The sequence below is a fragment of the Balaenoptera physalus genome (genome assembly GCF_965194825.1).
Source record: "Balaenoptera physalus genome assembly, chromosome: 1".
Lineage (NCBI taxonomy): Eukaryota > Metazoa > Chordata > Mammalia > Artiodactyla > Balaenopteridae > Balaenoptera > Balaenoptera physalus.
In genome coordinates, this window is record NC_138882.1 from 108,223,662 (window position 1) to 108,238,142 (window position 14,481).

At 35.5% G+C, this 14,481-nt stretch overlaps 1 protein-coding gene across 2 annotated transcripts in view; it reads left to right on the forward strand.

Annotated features, from left to right (window-relative positions):
- Positions 1-14,481, forward strand: part of SASS6 (SAS-6 centriolar assembly protein) — a 52,582-nt gene that overhangs the window by 12,718 nt on the left and 25,383 nt on the right. For both annotated transcript variants that reach the window (XM_082452032.1, XM_082452033.1), the window contains exons 7-8: positions 306-425; positions 13,118-13,309. In XM_082452032.1, the coding sequence (XP_082308158.1) occupies positions 306-425; positions 13,118-13,309 (312 nt within the window). The remainder of the gene's footprint in view (positions 1-305; positions 426-13,117; positions 13,310-14,481) is intronic.

A 14,481-nucleotide genomic window follows, 5' to 3' on the forward strand; every position in this document is an offset into this window, starting at 1 on the left:
ACTACTTATGACTTGGTCTACCCTGGGTTTCTTTTTTTCTTAATGCCAGAGGAGAGGATTGAGAGGCGAAGAGCCAGATTTAACTAAAAGGTTAGTGATTGTTAAACTGTGGACCATTTTAACTCTAAAATTGCTTTTATTCTAATCTTGGTTTCTTTAAATACAAAAAAATCTGTGTAAGGAAAGACTTTATGTCTTAAAAAGCTGTGATTCCATCTCCTTTAATATACTTCGCAAATATTTTCATGTTCCAATCTAATAACATATTCAAGAATTTTAATATTTCATACTGAACTCTACTGCAGACATTATCAGAAAAAATCCAAGAATTAGATAAGTTACGGAACGAATGGGCATCACACACAGCAACATTGTCAAATAAGCATTCCCAGGAACTGACGAATGAGAAGGAAAAAGCTTTGCAGGTATGAATGTTAAAAAAAAACTGGAAAAATATTTTGTTATTGCCGTTAGTCATTTTGTTAATTATAAAAGTAATACATGCTTGCTTTAAAATTTTCAAACAGTGTGGAAGTATATAAAAATTAAGTCTCTCCTTAAAAATCTTGCTACCCAGAGATAATTTATAAACATTTTGATATTTGTTTTTCCAGACTTTATATATGTAAATAATATACAATTTATAAATAATTGTTTATATTTATAAATTTAGAAATATGTAAATTGGGAGATATGTACACACGTATCTGAGTTTTGGTTTTGTTTTAAGCTAACGCGGTCCTCCTGGATATATTGATGGTAACGTTTTTTTCACCTAAATTGATATCGTAGATATCGTTTTTTTTTTTTTATCAGTTCAGAAGTGGCTGAGCAGTATTCATTACTTGGACATAACATAAATTATTTAAGTACTTACTAACTGATGGACATTTAAATGCTTCAAATCTTGGTTATTGCAAATAATACTGCAGTGAACATTTTTATTCCTAGAAGTGAGATTGCAATATACCCATATAAAATATTAACAGATATTGCAAATTCGCCACCCAAAAATGTTGTACCAAATGGAATCCCAAAGACAGTGTATGATCATACTTACTTCCCCATATTCCTGATACTATTAACCTTCTTAATATCTGCTACCTGATAGGTATTATAGTAGTATTAATTTTAGTTTATACTTCTTAGATTTTTAGTGAAGATAAGTATCTTTTTTTTTTTTTTTTTACTAACTAAAATCCATAGTTTATTCCGATCGCCTTAGGTTTTTTTTTTGTTTTTTTTTTTTTTAATTTTATTTATTTATTTATTTATTTATTTATGGCTGTGTTGGGTCTTCGTTTCTGTGTGAGGGCTTTCTCCAGCTGCGGCAAGTGGGGGCCACTCTTCATCGCGGTGCGCGGGCCTCTCACTATCGCGGCCTCTCTTGTTGCGGAGCACAGGCTCCAGACGCGCAGGCTCAGTAGTTGTGGCTCACGGGCCTAGTTGCTCCGCGGCATGTGGGATCTTCCCAGACCAGGCTTGAACCCGTGTCCCCTGCATTGTCAGGCAGATTCTCAACCACTGCGCCACCAGGGAAGCCCATAAGTATCTTTTAATATGACTTTTGGCCATTTTAATTTCTTCTGTGGATTATTTCTTTTAATATCTTTTGCTCTGTGCAACTCTCATTTTCTACTGCTTTGTAGTGTGGATTTACAGTATTTTATACCTTTTATATCATATTAATTTCTTTAATTAATGTTAAATTATTCTTTAATATAAAATTCTATTTTTGCTTTTTGCACCTTACTAAATGTTTGCTTTTAAGGGTACTGCTTGATAACAGTTTATGTGTACTTTTCACCCAAATGAAGATTCAGAAAATTGTACCACCCCTTTAAAAGGTTTCCTTGTGTGCCTTCCCAATACATTTCATACTCCCACAGGAAGCCCATCACTTCAAAACAGGTTTTGCCTGTTCTTGAACTTTAGATAAATAGACACATACAGTATGTACTTATTTGTGTGTGGCTTCTTCACTCAGCATAATATCTCTGAGATTCGGTTATATTCTTGGGTGTTTCTTTTTGTTGTTGTGTAGGATTCTATTATATGAACATGCCGTAACTTACCTGTTTTCCTGTTGGGAGACATTTGAATTGTTTCTGACATTTTGCTATTATTAAACTGTTATGAACTTTCTTGTACATGTCTTTCTGTGAACACATGTACTGATTTTCCTTGGGTATATATTTAGGATTAGAATGGCTAGGTTCTAGTGTAGACATATGTTTAGCTTTAGTAGAAACTGTCAAACAGTTTTCCGAAGTGGATATATCAGATCACACTGCCATTCAGTGGGTGTATGGTAGTACCTCATAATGAACACTTTTTCATATGTATATAGACCGCTTGGATATTCTCTTGTGATGTGCCCATTTGAGTCTTCAGCCTATTTATTAATTGTGCAATCTGTGTTTTTCTTAATGATTTGTAGGAGTTCTTTGTATATTCTGGACATGAGTCCTTTATCAGATACATGCACTGTGAATATTTTCTGTCCATGGCTTGCCTTTTCATTTCTGGTGTAAAGCAAGGATATTATACCTTTACCTACTATGTATATTATAAACATTGTATTTTAGCCTGTCATTTGCATTTATTAGTATCTCTTGCCATATATAGTTCTTTTTTTAATTTTTATATTCTTAAATTTAAATTTTAATTATTTTATTTATTTTAAAAATTTTGTTTATTTATTTATTTTTTGGGCTGCGCCACGCGGCATGTACAATTTTAGTTCTCCGACCAGGGATCGAACCTGCGCTGCCTGCATTGAAAGCGCAGAGTCTTAACCGCTGGACTGCCAGGGAAGTCCCTATAGTTCTTGTTATTTGATTGTCATCCAGTCTTTCAATCTGTGTCTTTATGGTATAAGGCTTCATTTTATGTTTGGAAAGCCTTTGCCACACCAAGGTTATGAAAGATATTCTCTGGTATTCTCTTCTAATACTTCTATAATTTTCTTGTTGAATTTAACTTTTTAATCTGTTTGGAGTATATTTTTCTGGAGTATGAGATGGATTTTTTTTGGCATATAGTCAGTGAGTTGTTCCAATACCATATTTTCCAGTGATTTAAAATGCAACCTTTAATATATACTAAATTCCTTTATTTATTTGGTCTTGTTTCTGGGCCATTGGGTAGAACTGATATCCTTGGAATTTTCTTGTCCAGTGTAGAGAAATATCTCTTCATTTATTTGAAGAGCTATTTCTTATTTGTTTAAAACAGGTTTATAGTTTACTCTTTATTTACCTCCTTTTCTCTTTCTTTTTCTCTTTTACAGTTCTTGTTAAATGTTTTTGCCTAGAGATTTTACAGATTTTTGCTCTATAAATGGGACCATCTATCACACCCCACTACTGTGATAATTTCTAAGTGTTTATTGCTTATGTGTATTAATGTCATACCCATTAATTCTAGATTATATTTACAAATTTGCATTTTAATTTACATATTCTATTAGTTTTAGAGATTCTCTTAGGTTTTTCTGGTAGATATGTAAACTATAAAGAATAGTAATTTATCTCTTCCAAGATTTATATCTTTTTTTTCTTATGCAGAGAAATGATAAATAATAGTGGAATCCTTATCTTGTTTCAGTTTTTTTTTAATTTTTATTTTATATTGAAGTACAGTTGATTTACAGTACTGTGTTAGTTTCAGGTGTATAGCAAGGTGATTTCAGTTTTATATATATATGTATATCCATTCTTTTTCAGAGTCTTTTCCCATATAGGTTATTACAGAATTATTGAGTAGAGTTCCGTGTGCTAAACAGTAGGTCCTTGTTGATTATCTGTTTTATATATAGTAGTGTGTATGTTAATCCCAAACTCCTAATCTATCTCTACCCCGCTCCTTTCCCCTTTGGTAACCATAAGTTTGTTTTCAAAGTCTGTGAGTCTGTTTCCATTTTGTAAATAAGTTTATTTGTATCATTTTTTTAGATTACACATATAAGTGATATCATGTGGTATTTGTCTTTGTCTGTCTGACTTTCTTCACTTAGTATGATAATCTTTAGGTCCATCCATGTTGCTGCAAATGGCATTATTTCATTCTTTTTTATGGCTAAGATTCCTCTGTATATAAGTACCACATCTTCTTTATCCATTCCTCTATCAATGGACTTTTAGGTTGCTTCCATGTCTTGGCTACTGTAAATAGTGCTGCAGTGAATACTGGGGTACGTGTATCTTTTCAAATTATGGTTTTCTCCAGATATATGCCCAGGAGTGGGATTGCTGGGTCATATGGTAGCTCTATTTTTAGTTTTTTAAGGAACCTCCATACTACTCTCCATAGTGGTTGTACCAATTTACATTCCCATCAACAGTGTAGGAGGGTTCCCTTTTCTCCACACCCTCTCCAGCATTTACTGTTTGTAGACTTTTTATTACTGGTGTGAGGTGATAGATACCTCACTGTAGTTTTGATTTGCATTTCTCTAATAATTAGTGATGTGGAGCATCTTTTCATATGCTTTTTGACCATCTGTATGTCTTCTTTGGAGAAATGTCTGCTTAGGTCTTCTGCCCATTTTTTGACTGGGTTGTTTGTTTTTTGATATTGAGCTGTATGAGCTGTTTGTATATTTTGGAGATTAATCCCTTATTGGTCGCTTCATTTGTAAGTATTTTCTCCCATTCTGTGGGTTGTCTTTTCATTTTGTTTGTGGTTTCCTTTGCTGTGCAAAAGCTTTAAAGTTTCATTAGGTCCCATTTGTTTATTTTTGTTTTTATTTTCATTACTCTAGGAGGTGGATCCAAAAAGATCTTGCTGTGATTTATGTCAAAGAGTGTTCTGCCTATGTTTTCCTGTAAGAGTTTTATAGTACCTGGTCTTACATTTAGGTCTTTAATCCATTTTGAGTTTAATTTTCTGTATGGTGTTAGAGAATGTTCTAATTTCATTCTTTTACATGTAGCTGTCCAGTTTTCCCAGCACCACTTATTGAAGAGACTGTCTTTTTTTTCTCCATTGTATATTCTTACCTCCTTTGTTATAGATTAATTGACCGTAGGTGTGTGGGTTTATTTCTGGGCTTTCTATCCTGTTCCATTGATCTATATTTCTGTTTTTGTGCCAGTACCATAGTGTTTTGATGACTGTAGCTTCATAGTATAGTCTGAAGTCAGGGAGCTGGATTCTTCAAGCTCCATTTTTCTTTCTCAGGATTGCTTTGGCTATTTGGGGTCTTTTGTATTTCCATACAAATTATAAAATTTTTTGTTCTAGTTCTATGAAAAATGCCATTGGTAATTTGATTGTTATTGTATTGAATCTGTAGATTGCCTTGGGTAGTATAGTCATTTTGACAATATTGATTCTTCCAATCCAAGAACATGGTATATCTTTCCATCTGTTTGTGTCATCTTCGATTCTTTCATCAGCATCTTACAGTTTTCAGAGTACTGGTCTTTTTCCTCCTTAGGTAGGTTTATTACTAGGTATTTTATTCTTTGATGAGATGGTAAATGGGATTGATTCCTTAATTTCTCTTTCTGATCTTTCATTGTCAGTGTATAGAAATGCAAGAGAATTCTGTGTATTAATTTTGGTAAGTTACTCTTTTTTGGTAAATAGCTAAAATATCTCTCCAGTAGGTATGATGTTTGCTCTGCTTTTGAGAAAGTTTTCTTCTTTCTGGCTTCCAAAGAGTGCTAAGTCAGATGAAGTGACTTTTGGGGATTTAACCAAATAATCATTTTTCTCACTTTAATAGTAAAATAATGATAATAATAGATTTCCAAAAGTGGAACCATTTTTGAATTCAGAGGATAATATTTAGTCAAAGATTTTTAATATCCTGTTGAATCAGTTTGCTAATATTTAATTTAGGACATTTGTATGTATATTCACACATGAGATTGGTTTGAGATTACTATTATCCTGCACTCTATCTTAGTCTGCTATTTAAAATTATGCATTTTGGACTATGGTATTAGAATTATGCCAGCGTCAGGAAAGGTATGAAAACATTTTCTGGTTTTCTCTATGCTTTGGAACAGTCAAATAATGAAGAATTATCTGTTCCTTGAAGGCCTGGTAGAATTAGCCTTTTATCATTTGGGTCTGATGTCTTTTTTTTTTTTTTTTTTTTTTGACAATTTTTCTTTTTTAACATCTTTATTGGAGTATAATTGCTTTACATTGTTGTATTAGATGCTGCTGTATAACATAGTGAATCAGTTATATGTATACATATATCCCCATATCCCCTCCCTCTTGCGTCTCCCTCCCACCCTCCCTATCCCACTCCTCTAGGTGGTCACAAAGCACGAGCTGATCTCCCTGTGCTATATGGTGCTTCCCACTAGCTATCTGTTTTATATTTGGTAGTGTATATATGTCAGTGCCACTCTCTCACTTCGTCTCAGCTTACCCTTCCCCCTCCCCATGTCCTCAAGTCCATTCTCAAAGTCTGCATCTTTATTCCTGCCCTGCCCCTAGGTTCTTCAGAACCTTTTTTGTTTTGTTTTGTTTTTTAGATTCCATATATATGTGTTAGCATACTGTATTTGTTTTTCTCTTTCTGACTGACTTCACTCTGTATGACAGACTCTAGGTCCATCCACCTAACTACAAATAACTCAATTTCATTTCTTTTTATGGCTGAGTAATATTCCATTGTATATACATGCCACATCTTTATTCATTCATCTGTCGATGGACACTTAGGTTGCTACCATGTCCTGGCTATTGTAAACAGTGCTGCAGTGAACATTGTGGTACATGACTCTTTTTGAATAATGGTTTTCTCAGAGTATATGTCCAGTAGTGGGATTGCTGGGTCATATGGTAGTTCTAGTTTTAGGTTTTAAGGAACCTCCATACTGTTCTCCATAGTGACTGTCAATTTACATTCCCACCAACAGTGCAAGAGGGTTCCCTTTTCTCCACACCTTCTCCAGCATTTATTGTTTGTAGATTTTTTGTTGATGGCCATTCTGACCAGTGTGAGGTGATACCTCATTGTAGTTTTGATTTGCATTTCTCTAATGATTAATGATGTTGAGCACCTTTCATGTGTTTGTTGGCAATCTGTATATCTTCTTTGGAGAAATGTCTATTTAGGTCTTCTGCCCATTTTTTGATTGGATTGTTTGTTTTTTTGATATTGAGCTGCATGATCTGCTTGTATATTTGGGAGATTAATCCTTGTCTGTTGCTTTGTTTGCAAATATTTTCTCCCATTCTGAGGGGTGTCTTTTCCTCTTGTTTATGGTTTCCTTTGCTGTGCAAAAGCTTTTAAGTTTCATTAGGTCCCATTTGTTTATTTTTGTTTTTATTTCCATTTCTCTAGGAGGTAGGTCAAAAAGGATCTTGCTGTGATTTATGTCATAGAGTGTTCTGCCTATGTTTTCCTCTAAGAGTTTTATAGCGTCTGGTCTTACATTTAGGTCTTTAATCCATTTTGAGTTTATTTCTGTGTATGGTGTTAGGGAGTGTTCTAATTTCATTCTTTTACATGTAGCTGTCCAGTTTTCCCAGCACCACTTGTTGAAGAGGCTGTCTTTTCTCCACTGTATATTCTTGTCTCCTTTATCAAAGATAAGGTGACTGTATGTGCGTGGGTTTATCTCTGGGCTTTCTATCTTGTTCCATTGATCTATATATTTCTGTTTCTGTGCCAGTACCATACTGTCTTGAATACTGTAGCTTTGTAGTATAGTCTGAAGTCAGGGAGCCTGATTCCTCCAGCTCCATTTTTCTTTCTCAAGATTGCTTTGGCTATTTGGGGTCTTTTGTGTTTCCATACAAATTGTGAAATTTTTTGTTCTAGTTCTGTGAAAAATGCCATTGGTAGTTTGATAGAGATTGCATTGAATCTATAGATTGCTTTGGGTAGTATAGTCATTTTCACAGTGTTGATTCTTCCAATCCAAGAACATGGTGTATCTCTCCATCTGTTTGTATCATCTTTAATTTCTTTCATCTGTGTTTTATAGTTTTCTGCATACAGGTCTTTTGTCTCCCTAGGTAGATTTATTCCTAGGTATTTTATTCTTTTTTGTTGCAATGGTAAATGCGAGTGTTTCCTTGATTTCTCTTTCAGATATTTCATCATTAGTGTACAGGAATGCAAGAGATTTCTGTGCATTAATTTTGTGTCCTGCTACTTTACCAAATTTATTGATTAGTTCTAGTAGTTTTCTGGTAGCATCTTTAGGATTCTCTGTGTATAGTATCATGTCATCTGCAGACAGTGACAGTTTTACTTCTTTTCTGATTTGGATTCCTTTTATTTCTTTTTCTTCTCTGATTGCTGTGGCTAAAACTTCCAAAACTATGTTGAATAATAGCGGTGAGAGTGGGCAACCTTGTCTTGTTCCTGATCTTAGTGGAAATGGTTTCGGTTTTTCACCATTGAGAACGATGTTGGCTGTGGGTTTGTCGTATATGGCCTTTATTATGTTGAGGTAAGTTCCCTCTGTGCCTACTTTCTGGAGAGTTTTTATCGTAAATGGGTGTTGAATTTTGTTGAAAGCTTTTTCTGCATCTATTGAGATTATCATATGGTTTTTATCCTTCAATTTGCTGATATGGTGTATCACTTTGATTGATTTGCATATAATGAAGGGATAAAACCCCACTTCATCATGGTATATGATCAGGTGGGGATTCCTGGGATAAACCCCACTTGATCATGATGTATGATCCTTTTAATGTGCTGCTGGGATAAACCTGGGATAAACCCCACTTGATCATGGTGTATGATCCTTTTAATGTGCTGCTGGCTTCTGTTTGCTAGTATTTTGTTGAAGATTTTTGCATCTGTGTTCATCAATGATATTGGCCTGTAGTTTTCTTTTTTTGTGACATCTTTGTCTGGTTTTGGTATCAGAAGTCTCTGAGACCGCCCTCAGTTCTTTTCATTCTTTTTTCTTTATTCTGCTCTGTGGTAGTTATTTCCACTATTTTATCTTCCAGGTCACTTATCTGTTCTGCTGCCTCAGTTACTCTGCTATATGATTCCTTCTAGAGAATTTTTAATTTCATTTATTGTGTTGTTCATCATTGTTTGCTTGCTCTTTAGTTCTTCTAGGTCCTTGTTTAAACGTTTCTTGTATTTTCTCCATTCTGTTTCCAAGATTTTGGATCATCTTTACTATCATTACTCTGAATTCTTTTTCAGGTAGACTGCCTCTTTCCTCTTCATTTGTTTGTTGTGGTGGGTTTTTACCTAGCTCCTTCATCTGCTGCGTATTTCTCTGTCTTCTCATTTTACTTAACTTCCTGTGTTTGGGGTCTCCTTTTTGCAGGCTGCAGGTTCGTAGTTCCTGCTGTTTTTGGTGTCTGCCCCCAGTGGGTAAGGTTGGTTCAGTGGGTTGTGTAGGCTTCCTGGTAGAGGGGACTGGTGCCTGTGTTCTGGTGGATGAGGCTGGATCTTGTCTTTCTGGTGGGCAGGACCATATCCGGTGGTGTGTTTTGGGGTGTCTGTGAACTTAGTACGATTTTAGCCTCTCTGCTAATGGGTGAGGTTGTGTTCCTGTCTTGCTAGTTGTTTGGCATGGCATGTCCAGCACTGTAGCTTGCTGGTCGTTGAGTGGAGCTGGGTCTTAGTGTTGAGATGGAGATCTCTGGGAGAGCTCTCGCTGATTGATATTTTGTGGGGCCAGGAGGTCTCTGGTGGTCCAGTGTCCTGAACTCAGCTCTCCCACTTCAGAGGCTGAGGCCTGACACCTGGCTGAAGCATCAAGACCCTGTCAGCCACATGGCTGGAGTGCCTTGACAGTAGGAGAAGCTGGCCTGCAGTGTCTCTCCTGTGCTGCACATTAGAATCACCTGTTTCTTCCTTGTTTTGCCCCAAAGGCAGTGTTCCACAGAAAAACAGTAGCCTTGAAAATAGTCACAGCTCTAAGACAGCTTTTTTTTTCCCTTTGTGCTTAGTCGGGTTTCACTTGCTCACAGGGGCCCACATGCAGAGGCCTTGCACCCGGCTCTTCTGACCGGAGTTCCTAGCGCGGAATGGCTGCTGCCAGCACCTCAGCTCAGGCAGGTCGTGTGCGTGGGTCTGATGCCTTTTTAAGACATTTTTCTTTAGGTTCTTTTCTGGTTTCCTTCATGATTATTGGTCCTTTTGGATTTTCTGTTTTTTCTTGAGTTAGTTATGTCAGTTATATTTCCTTAAAAAGCCATGTATTTCATCTTTGTGTTTAAATGTATTAGTAAAATACCTTATATGTTGTTTTATGATTTTTAAAGTCTTCATACCATTTCTCTTACGTTCTTAATGTCTTTTTTTTAATGAGACTTGATTGTCTGGTTTTTTGTAGTATTTTTAAAGAACCAGTTTTTTCTTTCATTAATTAGTTCTACACTGTCTCCCCACCCACCCCGATTTCATTAATTTCTATTGTTTACTAAAGTTTTTTTTGTCTCTATTTTCAAACAAGTTAGGTTCTAAAAGTCTCATAATAAGTGTATTTGTTTATAACACCAAAATGACTGAAGGATTTGTTTGCATTCCTTACTGCATTTTCTAATAGGATTGTGAATCAGTCCTTTGAGACTTTAAAACCAAGCAAGGGGCTTCCCTGGTGGCGCAGTGGTTGAGAATCTGCCTGCCAATGCAGGGGACACGGGTTCGAGCCCTGGTCTGGGAAGATCCCACATGCTGCGGAGCGACTAAGCCCGTGAGCCACAATTGCTGAGCCTGCGCATCTGGAGCCTGTGCTCCGCAACAAGAGAGGCCGCGATAGTGAGAGGCCCGTGCACCGCGATGAAGAGTGGCCCCCACTTGCCACAACTAGAGAAAGCCCTCACACGGAAACGAAGACCCAACACAGCCATAAATAAATAAATAAATAAATAAATAAAAATTTTAAAAAAACCAAGCAAGCCACTCTTCTCTTCCTGCTGATAGTCTATAGGGCAGTGATTTTAAGACTTTAGTGTGCATCAGAATCACCTGAAATAAACTAATTAGAAAATGTAAATATTGTAATCCTATCCATTACACTTTTTAAAACAAAAGCTCCAAAATTCTGATTATTGCTGGGATAAAGCCAGTTCTTTATTTTTATAATCTTTGGTCTCTGTTGCCTTCAGTGTGTTTGATTACCCTCTTAGACAGTTACAGTTAGCATCTGAACCAGTTTGCTCATTGTTGTTTTTTTTTTTCTTGATTGCTCCTTGAGTGTTTTCTTCCAGGGTTGCATTTTCAGTTTTATATGGACTCTTTTTTTCTGTTTTCTCTCTTTTTCTTCCTTCTTCTCTCAATTTCAGTTTTCCAAAAATGAGGAATTCTTAAAATAGTTATGTAAAATTCCCAAAGTATTTTATGAGAGAGACACTCTCCTGGTTTTGTGGTAGGAATTTTTGAATGGGTACAACTTTTCTGGAATGCAGTTTTGGAGCTAGTATCAAGCTTTATATTTGTTTACATATTTTTGACCTATAATTGATCATAAGGAATAATCTGAATTTGGATGTATGCTTACGTACAAAAATATTAACCATAGTTTTATTTGTAATTGCGAAAAATTGGAAACTCAGTATCCATAGTAGAGCAGGGGTTAATTGCATTATGGTATAGCCATGGGATAGAATATTGTGCAGCTATTAAAAGTATTTACAAAGAGTTTTTTTAATGATGTGAGGAGGTGCAAATGCTAAAGGATTAAAAAGCATGATTAAATTGTGTAAACAGGTTGGTCTCATTTTGTTAAATTTAACTGTGTGTATGTGTGGTGTCAGTATAAGTGTATAAATGACTCGAAAGGAATATTCCTAAATATTTAGAATGACTGCTTGGATGAGATTATCGGTTATTTGTGATTTCTTTCTTTATGCCTTTAAGAGAATGTGTAACTTTCATAATCAGAAAAATACTCTTTATTTTTAAAATGTATTTAGGATTTGATAGTGTTCATCAACAGAAATTATTATTTAAAATTTTTTAAATTTGGTATTGAAAGATTCTTTAAATTCTATAGTGCTTTACAGTTTTTAAAGTTTCACATACATAATTTTATATAATCCCATAATAACCCTTTTTTAATCCTCTAACCCTATATAGCCCCTCCCCCTTCCCTCTCCTCACTGATAACCACTAGTTTGTTCTTTATATCTGTGAGTCTGCTTCTTTTTTGTTTTATTCACTAGTCTGCTGTATTTTTTAGATTCCACATATAAGTGATATCATATAGTATTTTTCTTTCTCTGACTTACTTCATTTAGCATAATGCTCTCCAAGTCCAATGACAGAAATTATTAAGATAGATTAGTGGTATGATTCAAAGAGGTACCAGAGATTTCAGAGTTACAACTATGTTCAAATTTTATTGTTGGTACAATGTAACAGCTAAATGTAAGACTGAGCAATACCTTGTCAATTTTACAAGTTTAGATGTTTCTTTCATTAGAAGACATATATACTGGTTGTAAAAAACTGAAACAGGGGCTTCCCTGGTGGCACAGTGGTTGAGAGTCTGCCTGCCAGTGCAGGGGACATAGGTTCGAGCCCTGATCTGGGAGGATCCCACATGCCACGGAGCAACTAGGCCCGTGAGCCACAATTGCTGAGCCTGCGCGTCTGGAGCCTGTGCTCCGCAACAAGAGAGGCCGCGATAATGAGAGGCCCGTGCACCGCGATGAAGAGTGGCCCCCTCTTGTGGCAACTAGAGAAAGCCCTCACACAGAAATGAAGACCCAACACAGCCATAAGTAAATAAATAAATAAATAAGCCCAAAGTTTAAAAAAAAAAAAAACTGAAACAGTATAATGTGGTTTAAAGCAAATACTGAATCTTCCTTATGTACCTGCTCATTTTTTTTCTCAGAAATAGGTTGACACTATATATACTATTTTGCAATTTGCTTTTTTCTTTTTTAACTTAATCCTATATCATTCTTCCCTTAATTTGAAGACCATTATGTCTAAACATGTGGGTTTAGGAGAAGAAGAAATTATGAACAAGATCATAGTGGTAAATTTGACTTTGTTGACTTTTCTTTTTCATGAAATCCATAATTGAAAATAGATTCTCTTAAAAGCAAGGAAATCTTATAAAGAAGGATAATTAAGATTTTTTTTTCTTCAAATCTCATATTTGTATTTTTTTTTCTTTGAACTTTGGTACTGTATTTTATTATATAATAGGCACAGGTTCGATACCAACAGCAGCATGAACAACAGAAAAAAGATTTAGAAATCCTCCATCAACGAAACATCCAGCAGCTACAAAACAGATTGTCTGAGTTAGAATCTGCTAATAAAGACCTCACTGAAAGGAAATATAAAGGAGACTCTACCATCAGAGAACTTAAAACAAAACTGTCTGGTGTTGAAGAGGTATGGAACGTTGGGGTTGGTCTTTCCACCCCCCAATTTAAAAGCACAGTTTAATTTGATTTTGATTTGTTTACTTTATTACGTGTACGGGTGGTGTTCTGGATGCTCTGCAAGGATCTCTTGTAGTTTTAGGGTAGTCAGTTCAGACAATACGAAGAAAATTGAGAATCCGAAATCTAATAAAATGGGCTAATTGAGAACAGCGCTAAGGTAAACTTGGATATTTTTAGTTGGGGCCTTGAGGAGCAGCTCGTTGGCACGGCCCTCAGATCTCTCAGTGTACTTTCAACATCAGCACAGTGTCTGTGGCTCAGGGTGCTCAGTGTTGGCAGGGCTGGTTCTTTCTTTCAGTCTACTCAACATATTAAACAACTATATGAAGTTTAGTGTCTAGAAATAATAATGCTAATAATAGAAATGATAATAGCTAATGCTTACTGAACACTGTTTTATGTGCTTTGCATATATATTAACTCATTTAATTCTTATAACAATTATTTTAAAGAAGGTACCATTATTATCCCCATCTTACAGATGATGAAACTAAGGCACAGAGAGCTTAAGTAACTTGCCCAAGTTGGCATGGCCATAAGTAGAAAAGTGAGGATTGAAATCCTTTATTTACCTGTCTCTAGTACTAGTACTACCTTGTTCTTTTAGGCAACAGAGACAATTTAAAATATTTTGCTATAGTGGTACTTTTGTTGATACTTTGGCAGTGATGATAGACTCCTTCCTAGCATTATTATACATTATTGTCATATGAGTTATTAGAAAACATATGTAGATTTTGTTAAGTCTGTCCTGTTTAAATGTAAAGATCTCCAGTGTTATTCTAGCTCACAAGACATCCAACTCCATTTCACCAGTCTGTTATGCTTAGAAACTCTAAAGCCTGACTGATTTTATGTTCAGATCCTCACAGCATTCTGCCCTAACAGATGTCTTCAGTCCTTCTCACTACCCCCTTCACCTTTCACACCAGTTAGTAAAACATTTCAGCCTGCATAGTACATTGGATAGTGAATACTTCATTATAATGCTATGTGGTTTCTTCTGTTTTAGCACTGACACTGGCCAGTGTATAAACAGTGTGCTTTGTTATGTTGATTTTCATATAATGTAATCAAAATATTTCTTCCAAGGTTTGCATAAGACTTGCAAATTATGAG